The sequence below is a fragment of the Monodelphis domestica genome, chromosome 8 (assembly GCF_027887165.1).
Source record: "Monodelphis domestica isolate mMonDom1 chromosome 8, mMonDom1.pri, whole genome shotgun sequence".
Lineage (NCBI taxonomy): Eukaryota > Metazoa > Chordata > Mammalia > Didelphimorphia > Didelphidae > Monodelphis > Monodelphis domestica.
In genome coordinates, this window is record NC_077234.1 from 67,003,040 (window position 1) to 67,019,088 (window position 16,049).

Consider the following 16,049-nt stretch of genomic DNA (forward strand, 5'->3'; position numbering starts at 1 on the left):
AGTTTTCTAAGGAAGTATTTGAACTCAGGACTTTCTGACTTCAGACCTGGTGCTCTATCCATTGTGCTACCTGGCTGCCTCGAAAACATGGCTAATTCCTATGTAGTCTCAGGTCATGTACTATTATTATTATTACTTTATATTTTTCTCATTGTCATCATCATCATCATTTTTATTTACCATGTGGAAGAGACTATTCCATAGGAACAAGCAGTTGTCCCCTCTATTTCTAAGTTTTTGTGCCAGAGGCTGAACACATGACCTGGACATCCTCCTTGGTGGTAAGAGAAAGTTGCATCGGAAACTTCCCTACAGCTCACCTAGTTGCATCTCTTGGAACAAAAAATATAAATTATAATAAGAATTAATGTAAAGAGCTTACCCAGTTTCCATTGGTATTTATGATGGCCCATAAGGTAGGTGCTATCCCCATGAGCATAAGGAAACTGAGACTCAGATCCATTAGGATCTCAGGGTCACAGACAAAGTAAGTGTTTGAAGTAGGATTTGAACCCATCTTCCTGACTCCAAGTCTTGGGCTCTGTAGGCTGCCAATCTGGGTTTAGTTTTGTTTGAATCATTTCAGCATCTTCTAGTAAGTCAGTCAGCTGGGCATTCAACAAACATTTATTATTAAATACCTATTCTAAACCAAGTATCATGCTAAGTACTGGGGATAAAATGTAACCCCCCCCAAACCCCAAACCAAACAGTCCCTGTCCTCAGGGAGCTCACCGCCTAATGATGGAAACAACAAAAAATCAACTACATACTGGTTAGATACATTCAGAATAAATCAGAGGAATTTAACAGAAGGAAGTAAATGGTATTGAAGGGGGATTGGGAGAATCTCATGGAAAATAGGATTTGTACTGGGATTGAAAGGAAATCTCTGCTTTGAAGCGGATACTTTCATTAGTGTCCATTGATTCATGGGGAAAAGGTCCCAGAAAATACTGAGGTCCAGCTTGAAAAAATATTATTCCAAACAGCTTACGGTCATTCCTGTTCTTGTCCCTTTAAGAATCTCAGCATATATTTGCGATTGGGTTAACACTAACAGAAGCTACATTTGCACACGGGCCAAGTTCTGCCATTAGTTACATGTGTGTGACTCCTGTTTCGCACAAACACAAGTCTGAAGAATGAGAAGTTGCCACAAATATCCAAGGGCAGAATTCAGTCCTGGGTGCAAGTATGTGAGGCAAACATTTGGCCCATACCATTTGCCCCTTGGAAAAAATTTTCCCATAGTTTTGTTTTCTCTAAGGTATTATGCAGGCCAATAATTTTCCTCATGTTTCAAACATCTCAACCTCCCTGAATCAATTTGATTGCTCTTGCCCCGACTAGAATTGCACAATCCAGTGTTCCAAATGATATCTTTTTCACTAGCTTTTTAAATGCTAGAATAAATTCTCTGATTTGTACACCGTGCCCTGCTGTATACAGTTGCTATTTATACTTTGCCTCTGGTCTACTTCTATGATTTTACCCAACGTGTTTTGAATTTGTATAGTTGTTTACATTTGAGACAATCATACTTTAGACCAACAATACTTATTCTCTTTTAAAACATTTGTCTTGATGCAATTCCCAATTTGGAGGCCTCATACATCAAAATCAATAGAGAGTAGGCAAGCTTCGGGAAGATGAAATAAATGCCTGATGCAGTCTGCCATGTTGTGCTCTCCATCACACTACCATGGATTTTAGGGCTTGATTATCTTTTAAATTCAGCAGTAAGATGATAGGATTATAGGATTTAGACTTTTTAGAGCCCTTAGAGACTATCGATTCCAGTCCCCTTCTCTCATCTTACACATAAAGAGACTGAGACCCATATGGGTTCAACAATTTGTCCAAGTCACAGTGGTAGAATATGGAAGAGGTAGGAGTTTAGCCCAAGTCCTGATCCCAAATCTCGCATTCTTTTCAATGTAGCATACTTCTCTAATACAAAAAGGTCAACTCTGAATAGTGAAAAAATAATGGAGTTGTAAGATTTTGGTAAAGATGTTAGAGAAAGAACCTCAGAAATCTTGGTATATGTTAGCTTACCTTACCCTCAGGCCAGATGATCTAATGTTTGAGAATTTTTCCTATTTATAATAGCACACTGATAGGGAAATGAGAAATCTTTATTTTTATGTGAGCACAATGGAGATAACTAATGAATTTATAAGTTGGCTAATGTTTAACAACTGACTCTCTGAAAAGTAGGACATACTACTAAATTTAATTTGCATTATTAACATTTTCTGTCATTCTCTTAAGTCTACACTATCAACAAAACAATGAACCATGCCCTGAATTGTAGCTTTTGCCAGTTTCCAAAATGTAAATGGTCACACTGAAAATTTAACAATTGACTCTTTGGAGACAATAAATAGGATTCATAATAGGAAAAAGAGCCTTCCTCTTCTAGCCCATTGTTTCCTGTCCTCTTTGGGGGAGGCTCCTGTTACTTGGTAGGAATGAGTTAGTAGAACCCAGCTTGTTTTCTCTGCCCAGGAATGTAGAGGAGCATGTCCTTGAGGGAGCACCATGGGTGAGACAACCTCCCCATGCCATTTACAAAGATTGAGCCATGGTGGTGATGACGGTAATCAAACTTGCATCCATGCCCCCTATGGTGAATGAGTAGTGGGGACGGGGAATTTTAGTTTGGAAGTGTCTCAAAAAAAAGTCCTATCTACCCAATGGATGATTTAATCAATACATTTATGTTTCTTAGGTTGAATGGGGTTTTAGTCATAATAATTAGTACTAAAACACTCGGGGCTTCTTGTGTAATTGTTATGATTATAGCGATAAGTAAAACTTAAAACCTTTAATGTGTGTACAAAATTAAAATGCATATGGATAGCATGGAATCACAGAATCATGATTTTTCTACTCCTATATTGTGAGATAGAAAATGGAGGATGGGACATGGACTCAAAGACTTGGATTTGACAGTATCTCCAGCTGTGTGACTAGAACAAGTCGTTTAACCTTGATGAGTCAGATTTTCTCTTCTGTGAAAGGATGATGATGATACCTGTAGTTGCCACCTACATGGTTTCCTTAATCCTATTTGTCTCAGTTTCCTCATTCATAAAATGAGCTGGAGAAAAACATGGCAAACCACTGCAGGATCTTTGTCAAGAAAACCCTGAATGAGGTCATAGAGAATTGGACACAACAGAAACAACTGAACACTATTGCTAATGATTCTTATATCTTTTTTGCACAGTTTCTTGCTCATGAAATGTTGCAGCCTGTTCACATTTACCTGGAGTCTCTCCCATTGCTCTTTGGGTAATTCTTGATTTCACTTCTTTAGAGTGTGGTGTCCCATGACTTGCAGCTTTATATAATGCCAGTAACAATAAGGAAAAAAAATAAAATGAAGATCTCAGTGGTAATTGCCAAAAGGTGACTTGAAGATAATAAACTCTTCCTTTGTTTTCAGAAAAAGTGCCATAGCTATGAATTCTTTACAGATAATGTCTAGTACTTTTTTTTTTAAAGAACCCTTATCTTCTGTCTTGGAATCACAACAATGCATTGGTTCCAAGGCAGAAGAGTAGTAAGGATTAGGCAATGGGGGTTAAGTGACTTGCCCAGGGTCACACAGCTGGGAATTATCTCAGGCCAGATTTGAACCCAGGACCTCTAGGCCTGACTCTCAATCCACTGAGCCACCCAGCTGCCCCCTAGCATTGTTTTAATAAAACTTTTCATGTATTTGTCTCTCTTAGTGTCTTCTTTCAAGACTCAACTCAAATCCTTTCTGACAGAGGCCTTTACCTATCTACCCCACCTCTGTTGACTTCCTTCTGAGATTACTTCCTACTTCCCTTGTATATATCTTGTTGGTATATGGTATTTTTATGTTGTCTCTACCATTGGAAAGTGAGCTAAGGTCTGAATTTTTACTCATTTGTATCCTTAGCACTTGGCACAATGTCTGGCACTCAGCAAATGTTTAAAAAAAGCACCTGTTTCGTGACAGTGCTTCACATCCCCATCTTTTCATAAATCCTCCAGAGAGGATCCACTCATTGTGCTTAAAGCTCCCTCCTCAGTCTTGTGATACTTTCCAGAGTACTTGGGTTTCCATCTGTTGTTCTCTCTTACTATGTTACTGGCTTACCTCTTTCCCTATCTTAAGTATCTGTGATAATGTCATTTATTTCACTTCTTGCATACAAGTTAAAAGTTGACAACTTGTTGCAATCTGATTGTAACCTGTTTCAACTGATGCTCATTGGGGGACTCTCCACTGCTCTTGAGTTATTGAGAGAACCCCAAATACCGTCTAGTGACTGGAGTGGTCTAAAAGAAAGCCACCAATTTATGGAAACAGAGATGGGACATAAACACTGTTGCCAAGCTCTGAAGGCACCATAGAATATTTAATAAATGCTTCCGTGTCACCTGATGATGTTTTAAGTTTCTCCAGGCTAGGGGAGTCCCATCATAAAAGAGTAGGAAGAGAGTAAAAGGAGGTAGAAGGGAGTAGGAAGGAGGGAATTTTGTAAATGAATCTATGTGAGTCTTTTTGTACTGGGCATGCCATTTCAAGAAGGAAATGTCTGGATAAGAGTAATCAGAAAGGGTCTTGAATCCAGGACATGAGAGGATTACTTGAAGAAACTATAAACATGCTGATATCTCCCCATCCTCAAAAAGCCCTTGCTTGATGTTTCTATCCTCACTAACTAGTGTCCTATATGTCTCCTTTTTGTGACTCAGTTGCTTAAGAAGGTTGTCTTCAATAGAAAACCTTTTTCTTTCCTCTCATTCTCTTGATCCTTAGAGTTTTATTCAATTTATCTGAACTCAGCTGCTTCAAATAAAAATTCATTCAAGTGATTTAGAAAAAAACAATCAAATAAATACACAAAAAACAAACATCATTGAGGAAACTTAATTTTGATTACTCCAATCATTCAGGTCCCTACTTTTGATAGACATGAAGGTGGACTGGGGAGTGGGAAGAGCCATAGGTGGGGCTTTCCTACACTTCTGCTATGATCTGTCAAGTAGAAATGTCACAGGTGGGAAAATCTTAAAGTTTGATGTTTGTGTTTGGACCAATTTCATTGCTTTCTGTTTCCAGGGAAAACCAGAAATCCCTGGTTGTCAGTTACCTGCTGGCTCCTCCATTCTTCACCCAGGTCTGAGGCTTGCCCTAGGCATAAAAAGAACCTGATAAACCACTGGTCCCTAGATAATCAGATTATATCTTTATCTCAGAACGGCTCATTACCTGGAAACTCACAGAGAAAGTAGTTACTCCCTGAGTCCCTCCATAAGCTCTTATTTCACACTACTCCTATCCCGATCATTAAAACAAATGTATTTTGGTCACAATAAAGGGAAATGCACAATTATCTTTTCAATTTACTCATATTCTCTGCTAAAATGTTGTCATCTGCTTTATTTGGCATATGATAGCATTTCCCTAAAGCTCTCCTCCATTTCCCTCAATTTACCTCAAGATCTATGTCTCAAAAGTCTCAGTGTAGTTTTAAATTATTAAAGATATCAAGTTCTTAAATTCTATGAGTCATTAAAGGATAAGATATTAACCCTTAAACCTGCAAGAAGACTTTGATAATACCCTATAGATGTGATACAGTAGAAAGATCCCTGGCTTTGGAGTCAGAAGATAAGGGTCCAAATCCTCCTTTTGGCACTTACTAGATAGATGACTTGGCCAAATCATTTCATTTCCATTGTCCTTAGTTTGAAGTTTGTTGCTCATTTGTTTCAATCACGTCCAACTCTGTGACTCCCTTTTGGGGTTTTATTGGCAGAGATACTAGAGTGGTTTGCCATTTTAGATGAAGAAACTTTTAGATGAGATAAGGTAAACAGGGTTAAATGACTTGCCTGGTCATATAACTAGTAAGTGTCTAAGACTGAATTTGAACCTAGGTCTTCCTTCATTTCTGACCTAGTGCTTTATCCACTGAACCACCTAGCTGCCCAATGTAACATGAGAGGTTACATGAGAGAACCAGATGGCATTTCCAGTTCCATGTGGCTATGATTCTAAAACCTCCAAATACACAAGTGTTTTCCCAAGTGTAGGAGTTAAATTAATGTTCAATACTTCAAGTTATTATTTTTATAAAGTTTATTATCTGACAAAACATAAGCATGTGATTAAGTTTTTTCTACCTGCTCAAAAAGCTTGTTCTACCAAAGCAAGACAAGAAGGAAACAAGCTGGGAGACAGAACTCCACTGAATTTATCTCCTGTCTATATCAGCATGTAACAAGAGTAGGAGAGCAGGGTGCTGGGAATAGTAGTTTAGTTTTCAGGGTAACAGATTCAAGTTACACAATATCCCCCTGAGATCCTTTGGAAGACTAGTCTACCCAATGGATCTTGTAAACATAACCAACTTTTAAATTACAATAATTTGGGTATAAAAGGGAAAGAAAACAAAACCAATGATTACTAAGCACATTGACAAAAAGCTAATTGGGGGCAGTCCCCTTTGGCATAAGAGTATACATACAAAATAAATGTGTTACAATCACCCACAGTTCAATTTCATTACAACCCAAAGTTCATTCTGGATTTTAGTGTAGTTTGAGGTTTCTATAGGCATCTCCATGGAGCTCCTGGTCTTATGGGGAAGTACAAATAAAGACAATATAACAGCACATATAGCTAATTGTCAAAACACAGTAACTTGAAGTGCCATTGTATAACACAACTTAAACAAAATAAAATCTTAAAACAAGCAATCAGCAAATACAATATATGTGACAGGATACAGGCACTGAAATTCAAGAGTCCTTTTTTATCAATTCCGATACAGAGATTTTTCATAAAACAATGGAGTCTGAAAAGGCTTAAAAGCCACCTCCAGACTCGTTAAGGTTCCTTCCACTCCCCAGTATCATCGTCTATCTAGGTTCTTTTTGGTCACACTTCTGGGATCTACCATAGTGAGGGAGAATTCTGTGCTGAACATAGTGTAGAGGAATCCCATATTAGATGTATTATAGAGACTGGGCAGTCCAGAATGGCAAGGGGGTGTAGGGAGATGAATTTCTCTTTTGAATCTCAGGATTATTCAAGCTAATTGCAAGGACCAGTGCACCCAGGAACAGTAGGAAGAAAAGATACCCTACAACTGGGAGCTGTTTGAGACAGGGAATGCACAGCTCTTTCATAGAGTAAGCCATGCTTATAATTCTACTTCCTGTTTGGAAGAGTAACCTTCCTTCCCCTTCCCCCTAGGGGTAAAATGTCAGGGGGCAGCTTCCTTCCCCTGCCATGTGGACAGGGAGGAAAGAGGGTAGAAGCTTTCTTGACTAAGGGAAATACAGCCAGGCTTCCAAGGCAAGCATCTAGCAAGCACTCAGCTGTTGGCAATGTAAGGGAAAGAGGGATTTATACTTTCTAAGCCTACGGAAAGCTACTCCAATTAGCAGCAGCAACAGCAATAGCAGCAGTAATAGCAGCAGCAGTAGAGGGAGGAGCAGGAGCAGCCACAAGGACCACCAAGGCAGGAAGGAAGGATCAGCAAGAGCAAGCTGCTGGGACCACCCAGAGAGATAACAGCAGGAGGCAACAGGTAGCAGAAGCAATGCTGGGAATGAAGAGAGTTGGGGTGGTGGGGGGGGGAAGGGGAGAGAGGAAGCCATGGCAGGAGAAATGTGGTTTCTTTTCAAACTAATTTACTCAGAGAATTAAGGCTTCTGCCATAAATGTAGGATTTAAATTAATGCGCAATACTTCCAAGTATTGTTTTTATAAAGTTTATTACTGACAAAACAGAACCACGTGACTAAGTTTTTTCTATATGCTCAAAAAGCCCACTCCACCAAAGCTGAGGCAGGAGGGAAACAAGCCGGGAGAGACAGAACTCCACCAAATTTATCTCCTGTCTACATAATCATGTAATGACCAGAAGAGAGTAGGGTATTGGGAATTGTAGTTTCGCTGGGGATAGTAGTTTTTAAGGTAACAGATTCAAATTACACACTAGAAAGCCATGACCTCCATTATGGGATGCAGAGTTTTTAAATGAAGCTGGTTGGCCTCTTAGGGAGTCTTCATAATTTCTTCTTTTGACTTAGACCTTTGATTTCAATGAGGTAGAAAACCCCTTCTCTGATGAGGCTTGTTCTGCAACTTAGTCTTGGAGAGTTGCCTGGGGAACTAAGAGAAGTGACTTACCTACTCTCACACTGCCAAAATGTGAGTCCTTGGCCTTAGCCTTTTCTGATTCTATAGCTCGTCCTCTATTTACTACTACATCATGTTGACTCTTCTGTTCCATAATAATGCCATATTAGATAGTCTTAAAATACTTCTGTTCTTTGTTAGAAGCAAAATCACTTATTTGGGGGGGGGGTTATTGGGGTTATATAATATAATTTTTTAAAGTGTCTATTCTATGTAAACATGGTTCAAATCAATATGATACTCATTAAACCTGATTTCTAATGTAGCACATTATATTAAAAAATAATCACCATATTGATCACAGAGTGCTCAGATATACTTTCTTTTTTTTTTTAATTCTTACCTTCTATCTTAGAATCAATACTGTATATTGGTTCCAAAACAGAAGAGTGGTAAGGACTTGGCAATAGGAGTTAAATGACTTGCCCAGGATCACACAGCTAGGAAGTATCTGAAGCCACCTAGCTGTCCCTGGTATTATACTTTCATGATATCATAGAGCTGAAGAAACTTTAGAGATTGTCAATTCTATTCCTTTTGTTTTACAGATAAGATGTCATACAGGAATGAGGTGGCTGAGATGGGATTTGAATTCTCTCTCCTTTCCAAATCCAGAGCATTCCCAATTGTACTATTTTCTCTTTAATGAGTGTCCCATGTTTTGCCCACTAAAATCATCACAGAGACTCCACAGTCTTTTAAATCGCATAGTCTCTTGAGGCTCAGGAGTCTCTTTAAATTAACTCTAACCCTTTTTGATGATAATACCCCTAAATTTAAAAATAACTATAAGATTTTTGTTTCTATTGAACTATTTCTATTGTATTCTATGAGGTTGGGAGTTAGTATAAACTTTAACATTCCAAGGGAAAAAAAAATAAAGCTTTAATTGTTGGCAGCCTCAGAATTTCCTGGAAAAAGCTTAGCAGAACAATGTGGGAAAGACTGCTATCAATGAGTATACACTTAAAATACCTTTTGGACCCTTAAAAAATGAACCTGTGATTTTGTGGGTTTAGTGAATTTTCCTTAAGGAAGCTCTCTTAATCATTGTAGACAGGCAACTTCAGCAATGTGGGAGGTGCTTTTTTGTCTTATTTTTTAGAAAAGTGCTTGGGGGCATTGAAATGTTTTTATCTGAGATGATTCTTGAATCCACGTTGACAGGACTCCAAGGCTCTCTATCAACCAAGCTACATTGCCTCTCAGACTGACTCAAGATTGTAAGCTCCTTGACGGCAGAAACTGTTTTTGCCTCCTTTTGTATCTCCAATTCTTAGCACACTGCCTGGCACATAATAAATGTTTATTGTGTGAATGTTGATAGAGGAGGAAATGACTGATTCCTGATTCAACAGTCATTTCAGAATTAGTAGTCCAAGTGGAATCAGATTAACTAATAGTTAGAACAAAGTTAACAATAAAAGTCAAATGAGGACACAATTAAAAAATGGTAAATTATTGTGCAATTAGAGCAGCCGACTTAGAGCTCATTTGCAAAAAAAAAATACTGAAAAGGAATAGTGGAAGATTATAAGGCATATTATTTTGCAAAATGAGAAGGAATTAATGTGAATTAACAAGTAAAGAATTCATGTGAATTCAAACAGGCAGAAAACTTGGCTTGAGGTCCTGCTAAGCTTGCTCATTCTTAAGGGCTTTTACAGACAAAACCAGGGCAATAAAGAGAAGAATAGCACTTTCAGCTTTTTGAGAATGATCTCTGCTCACTGGTGATGGTCAAACTGCACACATCTGAAGCCCTTCAGTCTTTGACATAATGTGTGAAATGACTGGCAAGGGAACTTCAGAAAGTTCAGGAAGAAGCGATCTAAATGCAAAGAGAAGTTTGTGCTAGAGACAAACACCACTGGAAAGGCATCCAGAGAGACACCTTTTCAATATTCTTTTGGAAGGAGATTGCAAAAGAATGGAAAATATTCTAGAAAATACTTGCTATCCTTATTAAATGCTTGTTGACTAACCAAGAAACTGTAAGAAGGTATCAGTTCATTCCTATGATGTGCTTATTTTCTCTTGTAATTGTTCCATGTCATGGAATTTTCTCAGAATGAACTATACATGTATGTGTGACCTGAGTACCAAGTAGTTTCTAGATCATCCTTCTATGGGTAATTGAATCAAGTTCAACACTGGGGAGCAACTCTCTAATAATCTGACTCATGTTTGGCCTCCACTCAAATAATTCTGGGAACATCTACATTTAGCTAATGTTTGGCTCTCTCCTAAGTGAATAAATCAATTCACCTGAAAGCAAACAATATTTGAACATAAAACATATTTATTATAACACGTATAGAACAGAAATGAGACTCTCCTCCAATTGTAGTTAACAAAAGAATAAGGACAGCTTCCTTCTTCATCTGCATCTAAACAAACTCACAGTAAATCCCTGGGTGCTGGTGGAGTTGGGTCTTCAGAGGAAATAGTGTCTGACTGGCATTGGACTGGGCCCTGGTCCTACATGCCACCAATGGCACCCACCTCTGCAGCAATGAGGTCTCTTACCTGACAATATTGACAGGTTTGCCTGGTCTGTAGCTCTTTCCTCTTTTTTCCTAGATGCTGTGGGTCACTTGTCTTCTAGCTGCAGCTTGCGACCACCCTTGCCACCTTTGAAGCACCCCTTTCTTTTGCTTCTCTAGCACCCCAGAAATTCTTGCTTTTCACCTTTCTGAAGGTACCATAGTCCAAGACATTAAAGAAAATTAAGTCTCTTCCTACTTCCTACTTCCCTGTAAATATACATTACAAAAGTAAGGATTCTTTAAAATAAAAAATAAGGGAAGAAGCAATTTTACAAATGATTTTCTTTGAGGAGTCACAATGGTTTAACAATCTGTTTATAGAGTATATGTTCAAACATAACTAACAGTCTATTATAGAGAGATAGAAATTTTGCTTATGTAAAAATGCAAAATACAATTCAATCACTAATCATTATAGTCAATATAAAACATCACAATGGATTCCCAAACCAACCAACAGGAGACAGAACGCATGAAGCCAGTGTAGGGGAACAGGGATATGGAGAGGAATCTGGAGTTTGATGAAGGCATGGGAAACTGTGAATAAAGGTGAATAGTCCCATCCCATGGAATTTAGGGATTGGGGATCCTATCACTTGTTGGTGTCTTCCCCTTTGAGGATACTCAATCATTCCAAATTCTGTTCAGAAAGTATCACCCCATGCTCAGGTGAATGGGAGAAGGCTGCCTCTTCCTCCTCCCCACAATAGCTCTGAGTATTGTCTTGCTCCAGAAAAGTTTACAGTTATCCCCCTATCTCCCATTTGCATTCCTGGAAATTTCAGTGCACACAGATATTCTTGAAGAAGTTGGTAGGGAAACCCTGATGCCTTTACCATTTTCTAAAGGCAAGAGTAGCCTTAGGAGAGCAAATGACCTTTGACATAGGTGGGTTCCTTTAAGAAGAAAGTTCCCAGGGACAGCTGGGTAGCTCAGTGGATTGAGAGCCAGGCCTAGAGACGGGAGGTCCTAGGTTCAAATCTGGCCTCAGACACTTCCCAGCTGTGTGACTCTGGGCAAGTTACTTAATCCCCATTGCCTAGCTCTTACCACTCTTCTGCCTTGGAACCAATACACAGTATTGATTCCAAGATAGAAGGTAAAGGTTTATATTAAAAAAAAAAAAAAAGAAGTAAGTTCCCAAGTTCCCTCAACCAGTTTGACTATAGGCAGATTTGTAAGGCATGCATGTTCCTGAACTCCAAATATCTATCTGTAGGAAAAAAAGGGGGGGAGGGGTTCTATAATGTAGCCTATACCAACTGTTTTCCTGAGTCTGCATTGCTTATCTAAGTCTCTAAATGATTTGATCTCAAATAGAAGAGGTCCAGGCACTTTACCAAGGAAAAAAATGGCTGTGGCCAAGATCTAATTCTAATCAAATCCAAGCTGGAGTCTCTGCAAAAGAAAATTTAAGCATGCAAAATTCCCGATGAAAACAGGGACTCCCCTTTCTTCCTGCACTCCCACCCAGGGTCCCCAGGATACCCACTGGCCATTCTGCTGTCCAGGTAAGGCAGGATCATTTCTGTCGCTGAAATCTAGAAGCTGAGTAGATCAGGATGGATGCTGGCATCTAGGACAGGGTCTTGGATGGTCAACAGGGTCTTGTTTGTACGAGATGAAGTCCACCAAGTGGCTCATCAACACAGCAATGAAGAAAGAAGATAATGGGGGAAGAGCTTGGGGACTCCACAAGGCTGTCGAGTGCACATCCAAGGGAAAAGGCAATCTATTTGGCAATCTATTCTGCAGCAGGCTCCTCAGTGGAAGGGTGGTCTTCCTCATCCTCTATATCATAGGCGGTCAATGCACTGTGAGGCTGGCTCTCCTGTAGAATAGAGCTGATGAAGGAATTAGGAGACAGTGACATCACCAAGTTGGTGGGATATTCTGGACTGGCCTCTTCCATCTGGGAGCTATCTATGGTTGGTGGGCTAGAGGGCTCCTCCTTGATGTGGATCATCAGGCTGTTCTCGTCATTCGGATCAACACCGGCTGCGGCAGCGGTGGATGCCAAGGGGCTGAACTGCGGCAGATCCGCCATGCCAATGGGTTCCATATTGGTTGCAGAGAACAGACTGGAGTCACAGTGGTCCAGTGATGAAGTCCCAGGGGCGTGGGCAGCAAAGCCATCATCTAAAAAGTCCGGGCAGCTGCATTTTTCAGGAGAATGTGCCAAGCTGATCTCATCCAACATCAGGGGCACCTTCCTCTTCAGTCCCAAGAGCTGGTTGGACTGGACCAGGGAGATCAAGAACTGGGTCAGCTTGTTGACCACTTTCTGTTGCTGGGCTTGCTTCCTCTGAAGGGTGGTCAGTTCCCTCCAGAGGGCCTCATTCTCCTGTTTTATGGCGTCCAGCTTCAAGTCCATGCAGTCCTGCTTTGCCTTCATCACCCGCACGTCGTGACCCAGGCAGGCTACGTTGTCTTGCTCCGCAGTGGCAAGGTCCTCGGTTTTGATCCCAGGGACACTGGTTACTTTTCTCTTGATGTTTTCCAGGAGCTGCTCATGGCCCCGCAGAAAGTCCGGGTGCTGGAACTCGGTGAGGTCCCGCTGGGCCCTCCTCTGGGGGCCTGGCTGGACGTGCACCACCTTGCGAAAGCCGTACATGTTGAGCTGGCGGATGAAGCTGGCCATGTGGTTGTGTTTGAAATACTTGGGCAGCACCTCCTGGGCAAACTGACCTGGGTCGAACACGTGGAAGCTCCGGCCGCTCGGACTCCAGGAGATGAGCGCGTCCGTGTCCGGGTCGCTCACCAGGGTCCACAGCTTGGTCAGGAAGGCTGGCACGTTTAAAGGGCCTGAGTGGCCGGAGGCGCTGGGCTTCTCCATGCTGGCTGCGGGCAGGCGGGCAAGGTGGAGAAAGGCGGAGAAAGGCGCGCAGGAGCTGTGGAGAAAGGGAAAGGAGGGCGGAGCTGTTGTGCACGTAGCCCCGGACCGGCGGCTGCTGAGTGGCTGCTGCTCGCCCTTCCTGTCTGCACTGAAGTCCTTCAAGGCCAAGGTCACCCCCCACCCCACCCCCAGCTTTGCACCTGGCAGGCCAGGCTTTCTCCCAAGAGAGACCCCACCTCATACTGTGCCGCCATCACAGCTGACCACAGTCTATGGGCGATGAGAATATTTAATCTGTTAATAAACGCCACCCTGGACTCAGCAGAATAAACTGCAGCCTCCAAGGACCTCCTTAAACAATGGTTTCCACACATTTCTCTAATTTCATCCCTCCGCAGGTGGCTTGTCTCATTGGAAGGGCCAGAACTGATGTCACTTAAAGTGTAAATCTTAGGGATAAGGTCAGGGTTGAGGAGTTGGGGGAGGCGGCAGGGAGGAGACAAGAAAGCCTCGCCATCAGGGTCCTGGAGCTTGGCGGAACTTACACTTTGCGGGGCGTAGCTTGTGAGAAACTAGGGTTCCTTCCAAGCCCACAGTGAAGGAGTGGCGGCACCTTCCTGATGATAGCTCCTGTTTATGAAGTCCTTTAAATATGGAGATGCCGATACACACGTATGTGTATATACATATATATACAAGGAGTCCACTAAATCTCAAATCACTTTCAAGCTATTAGAGCTTAAATGATAGGTTATAGTACATATTAGACTGAATGACATTCTGTTATGTGTTAAATTATATGAAATATCTCATTATAGCATATTGGATATTATGTTACAATATTTGAAATTATATCTAGTATTACATTGTACTATACATTAAGGATGATATTAACTATTATATTGTGTGATAAATGTTACATTATGTTACATGACATATTGAATACTACAGTATATTATACTACATAATACAATAGTAAATTTATTATCATACATGATATTATAGTAGATATCAAATTACAGCACATTGGATATTATATCCTAGGATATTGAATATTAAATATGATATGATATTAAGAAATTACATTATATGTAATATTAAATTATAGTGATATATTAAACGTTATAGTTTGGTGATATGAAACATTACATTGTACCATACTGACTATTACATTATATCATATTATATGATTATGATATTAAAACATATACTAAATGTTATATTACATTTTATGGTACTATAAATTAAATGAGATGGAACACATACTATAATATTAAACAATATATTAGATATATCAAAAATGACATATACTATATATTAGTCACACTATATTCTGTGATATGTTGTATTATGCTATTACATTGTATATTTTAATTAGACATTTATTTTTAATATTATATTTTACTGTTTAAAGCATCCAATACTACATGCATATTTCCATATATTTTAACATAAATTTTAATATATGTATATTTACATATGTAATCTTAACTTAAACATCCCCCAAATGAGCATTTTCATATCCACAGTAGAACAGAATAAAGAGTATTGTACATGATATTGCAGATTTCTGTAACGTTCAGCTTGCTTTTCTTTTTAAACTTATAACATACACAACATACATAGGAAATAGAAAATATACATATACAACAATGACTTTTGGAGCTATCTCACTCCTTTCTGCTTCAGTTTGGTCTTCTGTTCTCTTTCTGTTCTGTATAAAAATAGATTATGTATACCTTAATGATCTTTCCTTTCTTCTCTTCTTCCTTCCCTTTCGGCAGTTGTTTGTTGTTTTTTGCTTGTTTTGGCAGAGATGGGAATGGGAGAATAGGGAGCAGAGCATGGACAAGTGAAGAAAGTCCCCCTGCTAATACACATCAGCAGTTGTTCAGCAACTTAGAGTCTAAGAGAATGAACTGGGGCACCAAGACAGTATGTTCTACAGCAAAGACTCAAACTGGTGCCTTTGATACTGAAGCTGACCTTCCATCAGCTACCCCTGGCTTTTTCAGTAAAGTGTTTATTACAAGTATTAATATCTTAATTTGACAAATAAGGAAACTGGGGCTCAGAGTAGTTAAGATACTGGCCCAGGTGCACATGGAAAATGGAAAACTGAGAAGATGATATATATCTGGGCAGTAGAGACCCAGAAAAACAAAGGAGAAAAATTAGGTTTTTCTGTTAAAAGAAACTGGGAAAATCAGATCCCCCCAGTGCCCTTCACTACTCTGATTAGTTATTTTCCTTCATCCTTCCCTTGGTGATCATGGTTAGAACTGTTTTATAAGCTCATAACTGGTACATAAGGCAAAGCAGTCTTTGTTTTCAGTGACAAAGGTTTAGACTAAGGCCACTCCTAACTCCTAACTTCATGCTACCCTTCATACTCAGACCATCTTCTTTCCAATTCTCCCTACTCTTCTTGGCACCTCAAACTTTATTTGGAACGTTTCTT

At 39.9% G+C, this 16,049-nt stretch overlaps 1 protein-coding gene and 1 long non-coding RNA gene across 2 annotated transcripts in view; one reads left to right on the plus strand and one right to left on the minus strand.

Annotated features, from left to right (window-relative positions):
• Nucleotides 1-16,049, plus strand: part of LOC130455980 (uncharacterized) — a 53,400-nt gene that overhangs the window by 20,032 nt on the left and 17,319 nt on the right. The window lies entirely within an intron of this gene.
• Nucleotides 10,495-13,588, minus strand: LOC100023034 (heat shock factor protein 1-like). The gene has a single exon (XM_056808549.1). The coding sequence runs from the start codon at nucleotides 13,586-13,588 to the stop codon at nucleotides 12,497-12,499; it is 1,092 nt and encodes a 363-aa protein (XP_056664527.1). The 3' UTR covers nucleotides 10,495-12,496.